The following is a 15,215-nucleotide window of genomic DNA, read 5'->3' on the forward strand; positions in this document are numbered from 1 at the left end:
AAGAGCGCCAACTTCTTAATCATAGCCTCAATATTGTCCCACACATTGAATGTAATCCTAGATTCAGATCATTCAGGTGAGAAAAAACATCACCCAGATAGGCCAGTCGTGTGAGAAACTCATCATCATGCAAGCGGTAAGACAAGTGAAAATTATGGTCAGTAAAGAACTTTATGCTTGTCTCTCAATTTAAAAAAGTGTCAATACGTTACCCCTTGAAAACCAGTGTACTTCTGTATGTTGTAAAAGCGTTACATGGTCGCTGCCCATATCATTGTATAGTGCAGAAAATACACGAGAGTTCAGGGGTCTTGCTTTAACAAAGTTAACCATTTTCACTGTAGTGTCCAAAACGTCTTTCAAGCTGTCAGGCATTCCCTTGGCAGCAAGAGCCTCTTGGTGGATGCTGCAATGTACTCAAGTGGCGCCGGGAACAACTGCTTGCATGCGCGTTACCTCTCCACTATGTCTCCCTGTCATGGCTTTTGCGCCATCAGTACAGATACCAACATGAGCAGCAGCTCCGTTTGGCTACATACGGACCGAGAGAGTAACGGTTAATGTGATTGGATGTTAATTATTTGAATAGGCTACCTGTATTTGACATTGTGTTGTTATTTCGCTGAACACTAGATGGTTTTAATTTTATTTATAAAAAAAAAATGTGAGTCACATTTTTATTTGGCGTACCCCCGACGGCATTGCAGGTACCCCTAGGATTACCTGTCCTAATGGGAATACCTGTCCTAATGGAAATGAATTAGAACAGTTTGCACAACTTTGTGAAGGACACTCCTCACACATCCCAAGTACATACGGAAGAGGCAATGAAATGGTGAGAAATCCTTTCAGCCAAATAGTTCCTCCATTTATTATAAACAAGTTACAGAATTTGGCAATGTCACCATCTGGCAGATACACTGCTGTCGGGAACAGTCTGCCAAGTGACACTATGTGGCATGTGGATGTTTGGCAGATCCCCAAGGGGAGTTGAACTGGCTAGAGCCACTGAAAATTCAAAATGTTACAAATGCACACATTTACATGGAAATAATAAAAAAAATATTTGTTGCTAGGAGTAATTTGTGGATGGTACTCGAGTTTGTTGACAAATACAAAACATTTGATGAACATGAAAATCCATACAAGTAGCTGTAATTCAACAAATCTAAACCCCAAAAACAAATGTCATTGACATGAATGCATGATTAGGGTCAACAAGTGTACAAGGCATTGAATAGGTTTTATTATTTACAAGTATGTATATTTTTTTATGTAAATAAAACATACTGTGTATCACAACAACCCCTTCAGGATGGATCTTTAAACTTTCACAGTCAAATGTCACAATAGCTTATACACTGAACAAAAATATAAACGCAAAAGGTGTTGGTCCCATGTTTCCATACGCACAAAAAGCATATTTCTCTAAATTATTTTGCACAAATTGGTTTACATCCCTATAGTGAGCATTTCTCCTTTGCCAAGATAATCCATCCACCTGACAGGTGTGCGATAAAGAAACTGATTAAACAGCATGACCATTACACAGGTGCACCTTGTGCTGGGGACAATAAAAAGAGAATTTATTGTTCATTTCTCTACCATACGCCGCCTCAGACGTTGTTTTAGAGAATTTGGCAGGATGTCCAAATGGCCTCACAACCGCAGACCATGTGTATGGCGTTGTGTGGGCAAGTGTGTGCCGATGTCAGCTTTGTGAACAGAGTACCCCATGGTGGCGTGGGGTTATGGTATGGGCAGGCATAAGCTACGGACAACGAACACAATCACATTTTATCGATGGCAATTTGAATGCACAGAAATACCATGACAGGATCCTGAGGTCCATTGTTGTGCCATTCATCCACCGCCATCTAATCATGTTTCAGTATGATAATGCACAGCCCCATGTCGCAAGGATCTGTACACAATTCCTGGAAGCTGAAAATGTCCAGTTCTTCCACATGGCCTGCATACTGTACTCACCAGACGTGTCACTCATTGAGCATGTTTGGGATGCTCTGAATCGACTTGTACGACCGTGTGTTCTAGTTCCCGCCAATATCCAGCAACTTTGCACAGCCATTGAAGAGGAGTGGGACAACATTACACAGGCCACAGTCAACAGCCTGATCAACTCTATGCAAAGGAGATGTGTCGCGCTGCATGAGACAAATGGTGGTCACACCACACACTGACTGGTTTTCTGATCAACACCTCTACCTTTAAAAAAAAGTCTCTGTGACCAACAGATGCATATCTGTATTCCCAGTCGTGAAATCCGTAGATTAGGGCCTAATTTATTTATTTCAATTGACTGATTTCTTTATATGAACTGTAACTCAGTAAAATCTGGGAAATTGTTACTTGTTGCGTTTCTATTTTTGTTCAGTATCATACTAGACTTTAAAAAAATACTTGAATTACATTTGGACCATAACAGCCATCCAAGTTCTAGAAAATATTATTATTTCACATTACTTCAATAGCAGTACTTCAGTAAAGATATGCCAAATAGACATGATAATACATTCATTTGTGAATGTAGATAGTTGTTACTATGTAAATTGTCACTTGCACAAGATGATATTTATGCCTGTTGAGACTTGGTAGCGGTAATGAATTGTTAATGAATCAGCTCTCTACGTACAGTATAAAGTAATAGAAGCCTGTAGCATGACACCTTTAATTACTTAAAGTACACCGCAAGAAAAAAAATATATGAATGACATCGAAATGTTTCTTTCCCGAAGAAGTGGCAGTTAGCCTACATTTACACCGATATTTAAACAACAAATACCCAGGCAAATAAAAATGTATAGCATCTGTTTACCCACACATGTAGTTTTGAACACTGCAGTAGTGAACATCACTACCAATAGTGTTGAAGTACATCCAGCAGAGATGTCTTCATTTCTTAATAAATAGCAACTATATGAAAACAACCAACAACATTCACACTTGGTCTACGTTTGTTGTCATTGTTGCAGCGTTATTTGCCATTTCAAATTGTATGTATTATTGTGTGTACAGTAGTTGACCAGCCATAAGATTGGTAGGAGGGATGAGACATGATGTGGGTGAGGCTTTGTCCCGCTGTAAGGAAATACCGGCATCCCCCAAAACAGCATGAGAACTTGGCATAAAGTAGATAGATTTACACTGACAAATAAATTGTTTTTTCTTTCAATAATAACTCTCTGGTTTCACTTGTAAATGTTACTTAAAAAAAATGTACATTAGAGAGTAAAGGTTCATCAAAATGAGTTTGTGAAGTCTATAGTTGGAATTCTAGACAGATAACAAAATGACTAGCAACAAGACTATTTTAGTGTGTGTTTGAATGAGAACATGCGCTTTACAAGCTTCATGCACCCAACAGCTACAGAGTGGATTCAGTAGTATGCTAGTAGCCTACAGAGAACTAATGCTGTCAGAAAATGAAGAAGAGTCCAAGTTGAGTTGTCCTCAGGTGCCACTAGCATCTGAGGTGTTTCTTGCTTGACATGTCGTTCCAGATTCGGTGCATTTCTTCCGGTGAGATCTGATGGACAGTGATAACACGACGGTACCTGCACAGGCTGTAGGCCATTTTCCAGTGATTGAAGCCACTGTTCTGATAGGGATGGATGCCCAGCTTCCTCAGACACAGTCCCACGTACACATCCTCCAGGTGGAGCAGTCTGGTGTGCAGAGAGGTCTTATAGATCAGCTCAGCCACGTCCACTGAGAACACGTACCCCGTGCCCGAGCAGAACGGGGGGTACTTAGCCTCGGGGTACAGGTCTCTGGGCATGTACCACTTACTGCGCATGTCTCTGATGGGACCGCCGTTGATGACGTAGCCCGTGAAGTACCTCCTCTTGGGCTTGGTGGTGGGCTTCAGAAGCTTGTAGACCAGATTGTCCATGTTGACGAAGATGTCACTGTCTGTCTTCATGACGTACTGGGCCTGGGAGCAGAAGGTGGCCACCCAGCGCATGCCCATCAGGGTCTTGAGGGTGAGGTTGTGGTACGAGTCTATGAAGTCCTCCACCACAATGTCGTGGAAGATCTGGCTCTCCTGTTCTACCATCTGGTTGAGGACGGCGTCCGTGTTGCGGCCCAGCAGGAAGAGGGTGATGATGCGGATGTCGCTGTAGGTGCTCTCATCGCCCCAGGTCTCCCGGATGGCCTGACGAGCATCAAAGTCTTTGTGTGTGGTGCTGATCAGGATGACCAGGAAGGGCGTGTTGGTCTCACATTTCTTAGGCTCGTTGATGACAAAGTCGAAGGCGTGTGGGTTCAGCGTTCGCGTCCGGATGTTGCTGAACGTAGTGTTCTTAAGGGTTTTCACAGTCTTCCTGATAGGCAAAGACATCTGCCCACTGACATAGGAGGATGTCGGCCGGGATATACCCAAGTACCAAAGAGCACTTGCCCAGCAAACGACCGTCAACACGTACAAGCATGAGACTTTTGAAGGCATTCTGCTGCATTTATATGTATTTAATGCATTGAATCTTATAAGGTTTTCTTTCCATTAGCAGTGTTCCTTCCAGCAAGGCAGCATAATGCTGCACCGAAGTGCTGCTTGACATTAATTGTCAGTTATGGATTGTTTTAGAGGAAAGTGATGGGATGTTGTTGTTTGCCTTTCAACACAAATCCGGTTTGCAGCCGTGCAGATGTCCTGTTTTTCTTCTTGACACTTCTGCTTCTCCATTTACATCTGAAAAACAGACGAAGAATATGTTAATGCCAGAACAAACAGATAGGTCTTAATAGAATCAGAAAGTACACTCTTCTGCTAAATAAAATAATACAGAGTTTTATCAAAAGGCAGTGTTAGAGTTTCCCTAGAATCAGTACTCAGCAGTTATAACCAACAGCATTTGATAAGAGTTATGTCTTTGTACTGAATCTAGACAACATTTTGCTTTAACACAGGAGTGTGCACTTTAAAATAAAATGCTTATACAGAATTCTATGAGTCCTAAGCTGCTCAAAAAACAACTCGGCGACATTGAACAAGTCTATTGATCTTTTGGATGGCTAATTGAATTGAAGTCTATACATTTCAGTTTCTAGAATGAAGTACCTGTATCAGAAGTCCTGAGAGAGAATCTGCTCTGAGGTTAAAAGAATGAAGTCTGATTGAATCACTATCTCTCACACAAGGCCGTACACTAATGCAGTAAGGAAATGGTTAAATGCTGCCAACTGCAAAGTGTCATAATCCTCCCGAGGTCCTAGAAAGAGTGCATCCCCATTCAGTGTATTTAGATAATGCACCAAACCTGTCATATCTTCGCTAAACACAGATCAACTGACACTACATATTCATTTGGTGCAGTCATATAGCTTACATTCTTATTAATACGTGGTTGTGATGGAGCAAGTTTAGAAATATCTGCAGTTGGCATAATTGGGCAATTACTGTCTTAGCCACAACAGACTAAAACAAAGTGCATGTTGCTAGTGCTTTGGCTACACGGGATACTTGGCATATAACTACCCACTTTATAGGCATGCCCTTATGCTTTACAAAACACTTTAATGATGGGTCAGAGGTAGTAAATGGTTATAAGACTCTACTGTACACATTTCCAATTTCAACCTTGCCCTTACAAAAAAAGAATGCCGTTTTGAAACTGCAGTAAAAGTGCATTAACTGCAGTCGACTGTGGTATTTCGGACGCAGTAATTACAGAATAACTGCAGTGTACTGCAGTTGAACTGCAGTCTCACTGCATAATTACTGCAGTAAAAATAACAGTGTTATTATGAACGCAGTATTTGTAGCATACTGCAGTTATACTGCACTCTAATTGCAGTTATACTGCAGTGCACCGCAGTTATACTGCACTCTGGCTGCAATCTTTTTTCGTAAGGGTATTTACAGAATGGACCTCATTTATTAAACAAGACCACATAAAAATACTGCATGTTCAATATATAACTGAGATGCTCATTTTGACATGAAATCTGTAGTACAAAAGCGTATTAAAGTAGTGACATTCAAAGTGGCACATCAAAGGACTTTCAGATTTCCACCTTATGAAACCCATATAATTATTTGAACACTGCACTATACTGAGAGCGTGCAGGCAACACAAGAGAACACAAAATCAACATGATTGACCTGACTTGATCTTTTTGTCCATCCGTCACTAAAAAGCATTTTAGAAGCAACATTTTTCCAATCCAGTAGGCATATATTTTAAACGATTGACTTTTAATCCACCAAAAAGAGACAGAGACAGAGAGAGAGAGAGAGAGAGAGAGCGAGAGAGCGAGAGAGCGAGAGAGCGAGAGAGAAGAACCAGGACAAATATCTTCTGACCTGTTATTAATACAGAGCTGCACTGAGGCAGTATAAGGAAGGTGTTCACTTCAAAATGCTAGTCTGTTTAATTCTTGCTTTAAATCTTTGCCTCAGACAGAGACATTACAGGCACTTTGTTATGCTCCTGCACATGACAAGCGACCTTGGCAAGCACCTGTTTAATGACACTACAGTGAGCTGAGGACACATCCCTGCATGCTATTTATGAGAGCAAATGCTCCAGAATGAGCCCCTAGTGATTTCCATATTGGGCTCATTCTCCATGGATACAAATCATGTGGTTAAAGAGCCCCCTTGGTATCAAACTGATTGAATGACTACAGTGTACGTCAACAGTATAGTATGTGTGCGTCTCAAATGGCACCACATTCTCTATATAGCACACTGATTTTAAACAGGGCCCATAGGACTCTAGTCAAAAGTAGTGCACTATGTAGGGTGCCTCTGGTTAAAAGTAGTGCACTATTAGGGAATAGGGCACTATTTGGTGTCTATAGCTGTATGCAAATAAGAATCAATTTAGATGTCTAGCCTATATTTTAGGTTTAAGAACAGATTTCTCTCAGTCGACTCATGTGTTTGCAGTTATGTATTATCCTCAGCATTAAACTTGCATGGACAAATGTCCCTTTAAAGCTAAAACAGGAAAAACGAATATTACTAGATAGAATAGAGGTAGTGATGGTGTGAGCTCTCTGTCTCCCTGGCCCAGGGCAGCTCTGGCTTTGGCAATGCTCTGTCCGCCTGCTCTCTATGACCGAGTGATATGCTGGTGAAGGGAACATAGGAGTGAAAATGGTAGCATCTATGGGGAAAATAATGAACTGCTGTCATGGTGCTATTACTGAGTCAACTGAAATCTCACACTCATATACTGTATAACATCCTCATATTTTTCAGCCATTCAAAGATGTCAGACAGTATGGAGGTACTAGACTGTGGTGTCCTTTTGCGTCTATGCATTAGAAAAGGTGGTTGTACAGTGGCTTGCGAAAGTATTCACCCCCTTGGCATTTTTCCTATTTTGTTGCCTTAGAACCTGGAATTAAAATCGTTTTTTGGGGGGTTTGTATCATTTGATTTACACAACATGAAGATGCTAAATATTTTTTATTGTGAAACAAACAAGAAATAAGACAAAAAAAACATAAAACTTGAGCGTAAATAACTATTCACCCCCACAATGTCAATACTTTGTAGAACCACCTTTTGCAGCAATTACAGCTGCAAGTCTCTTGGGGTATGTCTCTATAAGCTTGACACATCTAGCCACTGGGATTTTTGCCCATTTTTCAAGGCAAAACTGCTCCAGCTCCTTCAAGTTGGATGGGTCCCACTGGTGTACAGCAATCTTTAAGTCATATGACAGATTTTCAATTGGATTGAGGTCTGGGCTTTGACTAGGCCATTCCAAGACATTTAAATGTTTCCACTTAAACCACCCGGGGGTAGCTTTAGCAGTATGCTTGGGGTCATTGTCCTGCAGGAAGGTGAACCTCCGTCCCAGTCTCACATCTCTGGAAGACAGAAACAGGTTTCCCTCAAGAATTTCCCAGTATTTAGCGCCATCCATCATTCCTTCAATTCTGACCAGTTTCCCAGTCCCTGCCGATTAAAACCATGATGGGGGATGGTGGGACGGTGTCCTTGGGGTGATGGGAGGTGTTGGGTTTGCGACAGACATAGCATTTTCCTTGATGGCCAAAAGCAACATTTTTGTCTCATCTGACCAGAGTACCTTCTTCCATATATTTGGGAGTCTCCCACATGCCTTTTGGAGAACACCAAATGTGTTTGCTTATTTTTTTCTTTAAGCAATGGCTTTTTTTCTGGCCACTCTTCCGTAAAGGGGCGGCAGGGTAGCCTAGTGGATAGAGCATTGGATAACCGAAAGGTTGCAAGTTCGAATCCCTGAGCTGACAAGGTACACATCTGTCGTTCTGCCCCTAGCACTGTTCAGGCAGTTAACTGTTCAGGCAGTTAACTGTTAAGGCAGTTAACCCTAGGCTGTCATTGAAAATAAGAATTTGTTCTTAACTGACTTGCCTAGTTAAATAAAGGTAAAATAAAGCCCAGCTCTGTGGAGTGTATGGCTTAAAGTGGACCTAACTCCAATCTCCGCTGTGGAGCTTTGCAGCTCCTTCAGGGTTATCTTTGGTCTCTTTGAATGCCTCTCTGATGAATGCCCTCCTTGCCTGGTCCGTGAGTTTTGGTGGGCGGCCCTCTCTTGGCAGGTTTGTTATGGTGCCATATTCTTTACATTTTTTAATAATGGATTTAATGGTGCTCCGTGGAATGTTCAAAGTTTCAGATATTTTTTTATAACCCAACCCTGATCTGTATTCCACAACTTTGTCCCTGACCTGTTTGGAGAGCTCCTTGGTCTTCATGGTGCCGCTTGCTTGGTGGTGCCCCTTGCTTAGTGGTGTTGCAGACTCTGGGGCCTTTCAGAACAGCTGTATATATACTGAGATCATGTGACACTTAGATTGCACACAGGTAGACATTATTTATCTAATTATGTGACCTCTGAAGGTAATTGGTTGCACCAGATCTTATTTAGGGGCATCATAGCAAAGAGGGTGATAACATATGCACGCACCACTTTAACAGTTTTACTATTTTTTTTATATATATTTTTTTTTACATGAAATCCAAATAAAAATCAATTTCAATTACAGGTTGAAATGCAACAAAATAGGCAAAACGGCAAGGGGGATGAATACTTTTGCAAGGCACTGTATAAGCGATTTTCTTAGGTTATCATTGCTCTTACATTTGTGATATATTTACCCACCCACACAGGACGTGATAGCATACAGTATCAAGGCATAATCAATGCTTTACAAATCCGGGTTGGTCACAGGTTGGTTTCATTCTGGCAAGTACGGGTGATAGGTGAAAACCTGTATTCTGATCAATTCTCAACATATATCTCTGCCTTTAAACAAACTGACAGAGTCCCGCCACCAGGCAGACACATTAACCTGACTAAATTAAGGTCTCAGATATCACCTGGATAAAATCAGTCTGTAGGCCTCATGATATATAGCTAAAACCATAAGTGGAAGATGGTGAGATTGTGGTGTGTTCGCTTACAATAGTTGCTGCACAGCAGCGTAGTATTCTAGCGTAGGCACTGGAATCAACAGCTTATCACACAGTGAAAAACGTGCTTTCTATTAAAGCTAGTCTGGGATTCGAAAACTGGTTTAAACTGGCTTCAACTGTAAGAGAACCGATTCCATGTAGAAAGTACAAAAGTTTTAGAACAACTTTTGTTTTACATAATGATCAAGTACTGTAGAAACGTATTTTAGAATTAGCATTAGTAAACTTCTGCACCTTGTAAAAATAAAACTGATTCATATCAGTAGATAGAGTTTGTTCACATATAGTGCCCTGTTCATGCTGAACTCTTCAATATCCTACAGTACCTGTCCCCCATGTCTGTTTAATCTGCTTTTAATCTGCTAGAATCTCAGACAGTTTGTTGTTCCTTTTTGGCAGTGATTACCATCAGAAACCCCACTCAATCTTTCTATTCTATACCTGCCTTATCCTCACTCTCCCTTCATCAAACAGTCATTACTGTACTTCCATTCTCCCCCTAAATCCTTCCCTTATTCTCTCCTTTCGCTGTGAATAATGCAGTCTGCTCTCCCTCTGGCCCCCTGTTTTGCTATTGTCTAGTTGTCTTTTGTCACGATTTTCTTGACATTGAGAACGCAAGCAGTAGCAAAGCATCAATCTAAGACGCTCTCAGTGTGTTGTACAGTTGAAGTCGGAAGTTTACATACACCTTAGCCAAATACATTTCAACTCAGTTTTTCACAATTCCTGACATTTAATCCTAGTAAAAATTCTCTGTTTTAGGTCAGTTAGGATCACCACTTTATTTTAACAATGTGAAATGTCAGAATAATAGCAGAGAGAAATTAAACTTTTATTTCTTTCATCATATTCCCAGTGGGTCAGAAGTTAACATACAATCAATTAGAATTTAGTAGCATTGCCTTTAAATTGTTTAACTTGGGTCAAATGTTTTGGGTAGCCTTCCACAAGCTTCCCACAATAAGTTGGGGGAATTTTGGCCCATTCCTCCTGACAGAGCTGGTGTAACTGAGTCAGGTTCCTCCTTGTTCATACACACGTTTTCAGTTCTGCCAACAAATGTTCTATTGGATTGAGGTCAGGGCTTTGTGATGGCCACTCCAATACCTTGACTTTGTTGTCCTTAAGCCATTTTTCCACAACTTTGGAAGTATGCTTGGGGTCATTGTCCATTTGGAAGACCAATTTGCAACCAACTTTAACTTCCTGACTGATGTCTTGAGATGTTGCTTCAATACCTAAGCATCATTTTCCTTCCTCCTGATGCCATCTATTTTGTGAAGTGCACCAGTCCCTCCTGCAGCAAAGCACCCCCACAACATGATGCTGCCACCCCCATGCTTCACAGTTGGGATGGTGTTTTTCATCTTGCAAGCCTCCCCATTTTTCCTCTAAACAAAACGATGGTCATTATGACCAAACAGTTCTATTTTTGTTTCATCAGACCAGAGGACATTTCTCCAAAATGTACGACCTTTGTCCCCATGTGCAGTTGCAAACCAGAGTTTTTAATAGCGGTTTTGGAGTAGTGGCTTCTTCCTTGCTGAGTGGCCTTTCAGGTTATGTCGATATAGGACTCGTTTTACTGTGGATATAGATACTTTTGTACCTGTTTCCTCCAACATCTTCACAAGGTCCTTTGCTGTTGTTCTGGGATTGATTTGCACTTTTTGCACCAAAGTACATTTATCTCTAGGATAAAGAACGCGTCTCCCACCTGAGAAGTACGGCGGCTGCGTGGTCCCATGGTGTTTATACTTGCGTACTATTGTTTGTACAGATGAACGTGGTACCTTCAGGCGTTTGGAAATTACTCCCAAGGATGAACCAGACTTGTGGAGGTCTTGGCTGATTTCATTTGATTTTCCCATGATGTCAAGCAAAGATGCACTGAGTTTGAAGGAAGGCCTTGAAATACATCCACAGGTACACCTCCAATTGACTCAAATGATGTCAATTAGCCTATCAGAAGCTTCCAAAGCCATGACATCCTTTTCTGGAATTTTCCAAGCTGTTTAAAGGCACAGTCAACTTCGTGTATGTAAACTTCTGACCCACTGGAATTGTGATACAGTGAATTACAAGTGAAATAATCTGTCTGTAAACAATTGTTGAAAAAATTACTTGTGTCATGCACAAAGTAGATGTCCTAACCGACAAAAGATTTGTGGAGTGGTTGAAAAACTAGTTTTAATGACTCCAACCTAAGTGTGTTTAAACTTCCGACTTCAACTGTAAATGTCTTATTTCTCTGTGGAGGCACACTATACTCCATTCACTGAGTTATTCAGCCTGTTTGCATTCCATATACAGTATCTCCTATATTGAATAAACTGACCTAAGAATGTATTTGAGACGAAAGGTTATTATTGCTCTTGGTTGTAACTTTCCACTCAAAACCCCACAAGTCAACCTAGAAAGCCCATTCTTTCTTGTATAAAACATAGGACGAGTACACCTCATCTCTCGTTAACTTGAAAAGTTAACACTAAAGAGGGGATTTCTTTCAGCAGTGGAGGACAAATACATCACAGTAGCACAAGGTCTGCCAGCAATGCTACCACACACACACACATACAGACACTGATTAGTGAAAAATACATTGCGGTTTGTCACTTTCCAATCCATTTCTTTCCTGACTTCAGCACACATTTTTATGTGGGGACTTTATTATGTGACATCACATTCAACTGGCAATTTGTAAAACATAAAGTCCTCTAGTGGCTATTTAGACTGAACCATTTCTAAGCGTATGTCTCATGAATTCTCAGCTACATTATTCCCCAGTGCATTAAAATTTTACATTACATTTGTCCCTGATTCTGCAGTCAGTGACAGAAAATGTGCCTTATTTTTTTCTACAATGTGCAGTGCTAGACCTAATTCAATGAGAATAATATCCAATGCATCTAAGCCTTAACTGTACAGAGTATCATTAGTAGTCCAGTCATGAAAGAGTTAATTGCCAGCAGATGTAGCGAGCCTGAGTGACTACAACCAAAACTCAGGCAAAATTCCAAGCAACATGCAGGTGACTCAACAGCCAAATTACATTGTGTTAATAATATTTGTCATTATAGTGTTTTTTGAATACAAACATAATTGCTGCAATTGAAGGCATCTAAAATGTCCAAAATCAAATCCAACTTGATTGAGAGACAGGGGCTTTTAGTTGCCATGGAAGCGGGCTGAAGTCAACAGCAAAAAGTGGGGTGAGCTAGGGAGCATGAAGCTGAGAGAGAAAAACAGAGAGGGAGAGAGAGAGAGAGCGAGAGAAACAGAGAAACAGAGAGAGAGAGAGAGAGAGAGAGAGAGAGTACACAGCAGCAGTCAGGAAGTATGGTCTGAACAGACTCACTTTTACAGTCCTACAGTGCAATTATGTGTTCCAGTGCCACTGAATTTCACTAAGCAATGCCTACAGGTGACACATTGCAATTTTAAGTTGATTAAGTAAAATGGCAATAAAAGGTTACTCTTTTAAATTCATAGCTAAGTGATTGACTCGTCTAAGTTTTTGGAGACTGGGGCCCATAATGGAACAAAGAACAGAATGTGCCTTAATTCTTAAAAGTGTAAGGCGTTGGAATTAGAATTGTTTTAAGTTGGTTAATACTATGGATCATTTAGCTATTTGATTTAGAATTTTAGTATCCCTTTAGGTATAAAAAAAATATATAATATTTTGTTTTGGATAAAATATTGAATTTGACTTATCCTACTATAGCCCAGAGAAACACATTGAATGAACACATTCATAATGGCAAAAAATACATTCAAAAAATAAATAATTTCGAAAACAAGGTTTTGAAGAAAAGCTCAGGAAATATATATATATTCTTTTACACATATTTACCCCCTATTTTGGGTAGGCACAAAACTACCTTCATACTGTACTTCATTTTCTAAAACCGGTGACACTTGTCGGGGTTGTAGAGCAAAACAGAGAACACCACCATGTTTGTGAGAATCTCCCCTTTCCACAGTTGGGTCACATTAGTTTGTAGCCCAAACGGTTTAGACGCTACAAACAGAAGTTGGCACATCAACGGTATCGACTTCAGACGAGTCCCCTGACACTTGTGGGGTCAAATCAAATCAAAGTTTGTCACGTGCGCCGAATACAACAGGTGTAGACCTTACAGTGAAATGCTTACTTACAGGCTCTATCCAATAGTGCAAAAAAGGTGTTAGGTGAACAATAGGTAAGTAAAGAAATAAAACAACGTAAAAAGACAGGCTATATACAGTAGCGAGGCTATAAAAGTAGCGAGGCTACATACAGACACCGGTTAGTCAAGCTGATTGAGGTAGTATGTACATGTAGATATGGTTAAAGTGACTATGCATATATGATGAACAGAGAGTAGCAGTAGCGTAAAAGAGGGGTTGGCGAGTTGTGGGTGGCGGGACACAATGCAGATAGCCCGGTTAGCCAATGTGCGGGAGCACTGGTTGGTCGGCCCAATTGAGGTAGTATGTACATGAATGTATAGTTAAAGTGACTATGCATATATGATAAACAGAGAGTAGCAGCAGCATAAAAAGAGGGTTTGGGGGGGGGGGGGGGGGAATCACATAATGCAAATAGTCCGGGTAGCCATTTGATTACCTGTTCAGGAGTCTTATGGCTTGGGGGTAAAAACTGTTGAGATGTCACGGCCGTTAAAAGAACTGGACCAAGGTGCAGCGTGGTGAGCGTACATTTTCTCTGTATTTGATCAAAATGACGCCGAACAAAACAACAAACACTACAAAAACAAACCGTGAAGCTACAGGCTATGTGCACGAAACAAAAGTCAACTTCCCCCCAAGACAGGTGGAAAAAAGGGCTACCTAAGTATGGTTCTCAATCAGAGACAACGATAGACAGCTGCCTCTGATTGAGAACCACACCCGGCCAAACACAAAGAAATAGAAAACATAGAAATAAAGAAACTAGAATGCCCCCCCTAGTCACACCCTGGCCTAACCAAAATAGTGAATAAAAGCCTCTCTATGGCCAGGGCGTGACACTACCCCCCCCCAAAGGTGCGGACTCCGGCCGCAAAACCTGACTCTAAAGGGGAGGGTCCAGGTGGGCTTCCTTTACGGCGGCGGCTCTGGTGCGGGACGTAGACCCGCCTCTGGCTCCCCCCACTTTGGTGGCGCCTCTCGTGCGGGGACCCTCACCGCCGACCCCGGACTGGGGACCCTCGTTGCGGGCCCTGGACTGGGCACCCTCGCTGCGGGCCCCGGACTGGGCACCCTTGTTGCGGGCCCCGGACTGGGCACCCTCGCTGGAGGCTCCGGACTGGAAACCTTCGCTGGAGGCTCCGGACTGGAAACCTTCGCTGGAGGCTCCGGACTGGAGGCCTTCGTTCCATGCCCCCTCACTCGAGGCTTCGTGCCATGGATCATCACTGGAGGCTTCGTGCCATGGATCATCACTGGAGGCTTCTTGCCATGGATCATCACTGGAGGCTTCGTGCCATGGATCATCACTGGAGGCTTTGTGCCATCGATCATCACTGGAGGCTTCGTGCCATGGATCATCACTGGAGGCTTCTTGCCATGGATCATCACTGGAGGCTTCTTGCCATGGATCATCACTGGAGGCTTCGTGCCACGGATCATCACTGGAGGGAGGAGACGTATGGGCAGTCTGGTACGTTGAGCAGCCACATGGCTCACCAGGCTGGGGAGACATACGGGATGATTAGTTCTAGGCGCAGGCACAGGACTCACCAGGCTGTAGAGACATACAGGAGGCCCTGTCCTTCTGGGAACA

At 41.9% G+C, this 15,215-nt stretch overlaps 1 protein-coding gene across 5 annotated transcripts in view; it reads right to left on the reverse strand.

The window, feature by feature from the left end:
• Positions 1 to 846: 846 nt before the first annotated feature.
• LOC129821300 (beta-1,3-galactosyltransferase 1-like) overlaps positions 847 to 15,215 on the reverse strand; it is a 121,389-nt gene continuing 107,020 nt past the window's right edge. For all 5 annotated transcript variants that reach the window (XM_055878803.1, XM_055878804.1, XM_055878800.1 and 2 more), the window contains one exon: positions 847 to 4,714. In XM_055878803.1, the coding sequence (XP_055734778.1) occupies positions 3,482 to 4,471 (990 nt within the window). In that variant the 5' untranslated portion in view covers positions 4,472 to 4,714 and the 3' untranslated portion in view covers positions 847 to 3,481. The remainder of the gene's footprint in view (positions 4,715 to 15,215) is intronic.

This window comes from Salvelinus fontinalis, chromosome 23 (assembly GCF_029448725.1).
Source record: "Salvelinus fontinalis isolate EN_2023a chromosome 23, ASM2944872v1, whole genome shotgun sequence".
NCBI lineage: Eukaryota > Metazoa > Chordata > Actinopteri > Salmoniformes > Salmonidae > Salvelinus > Salvelinus fontinalis.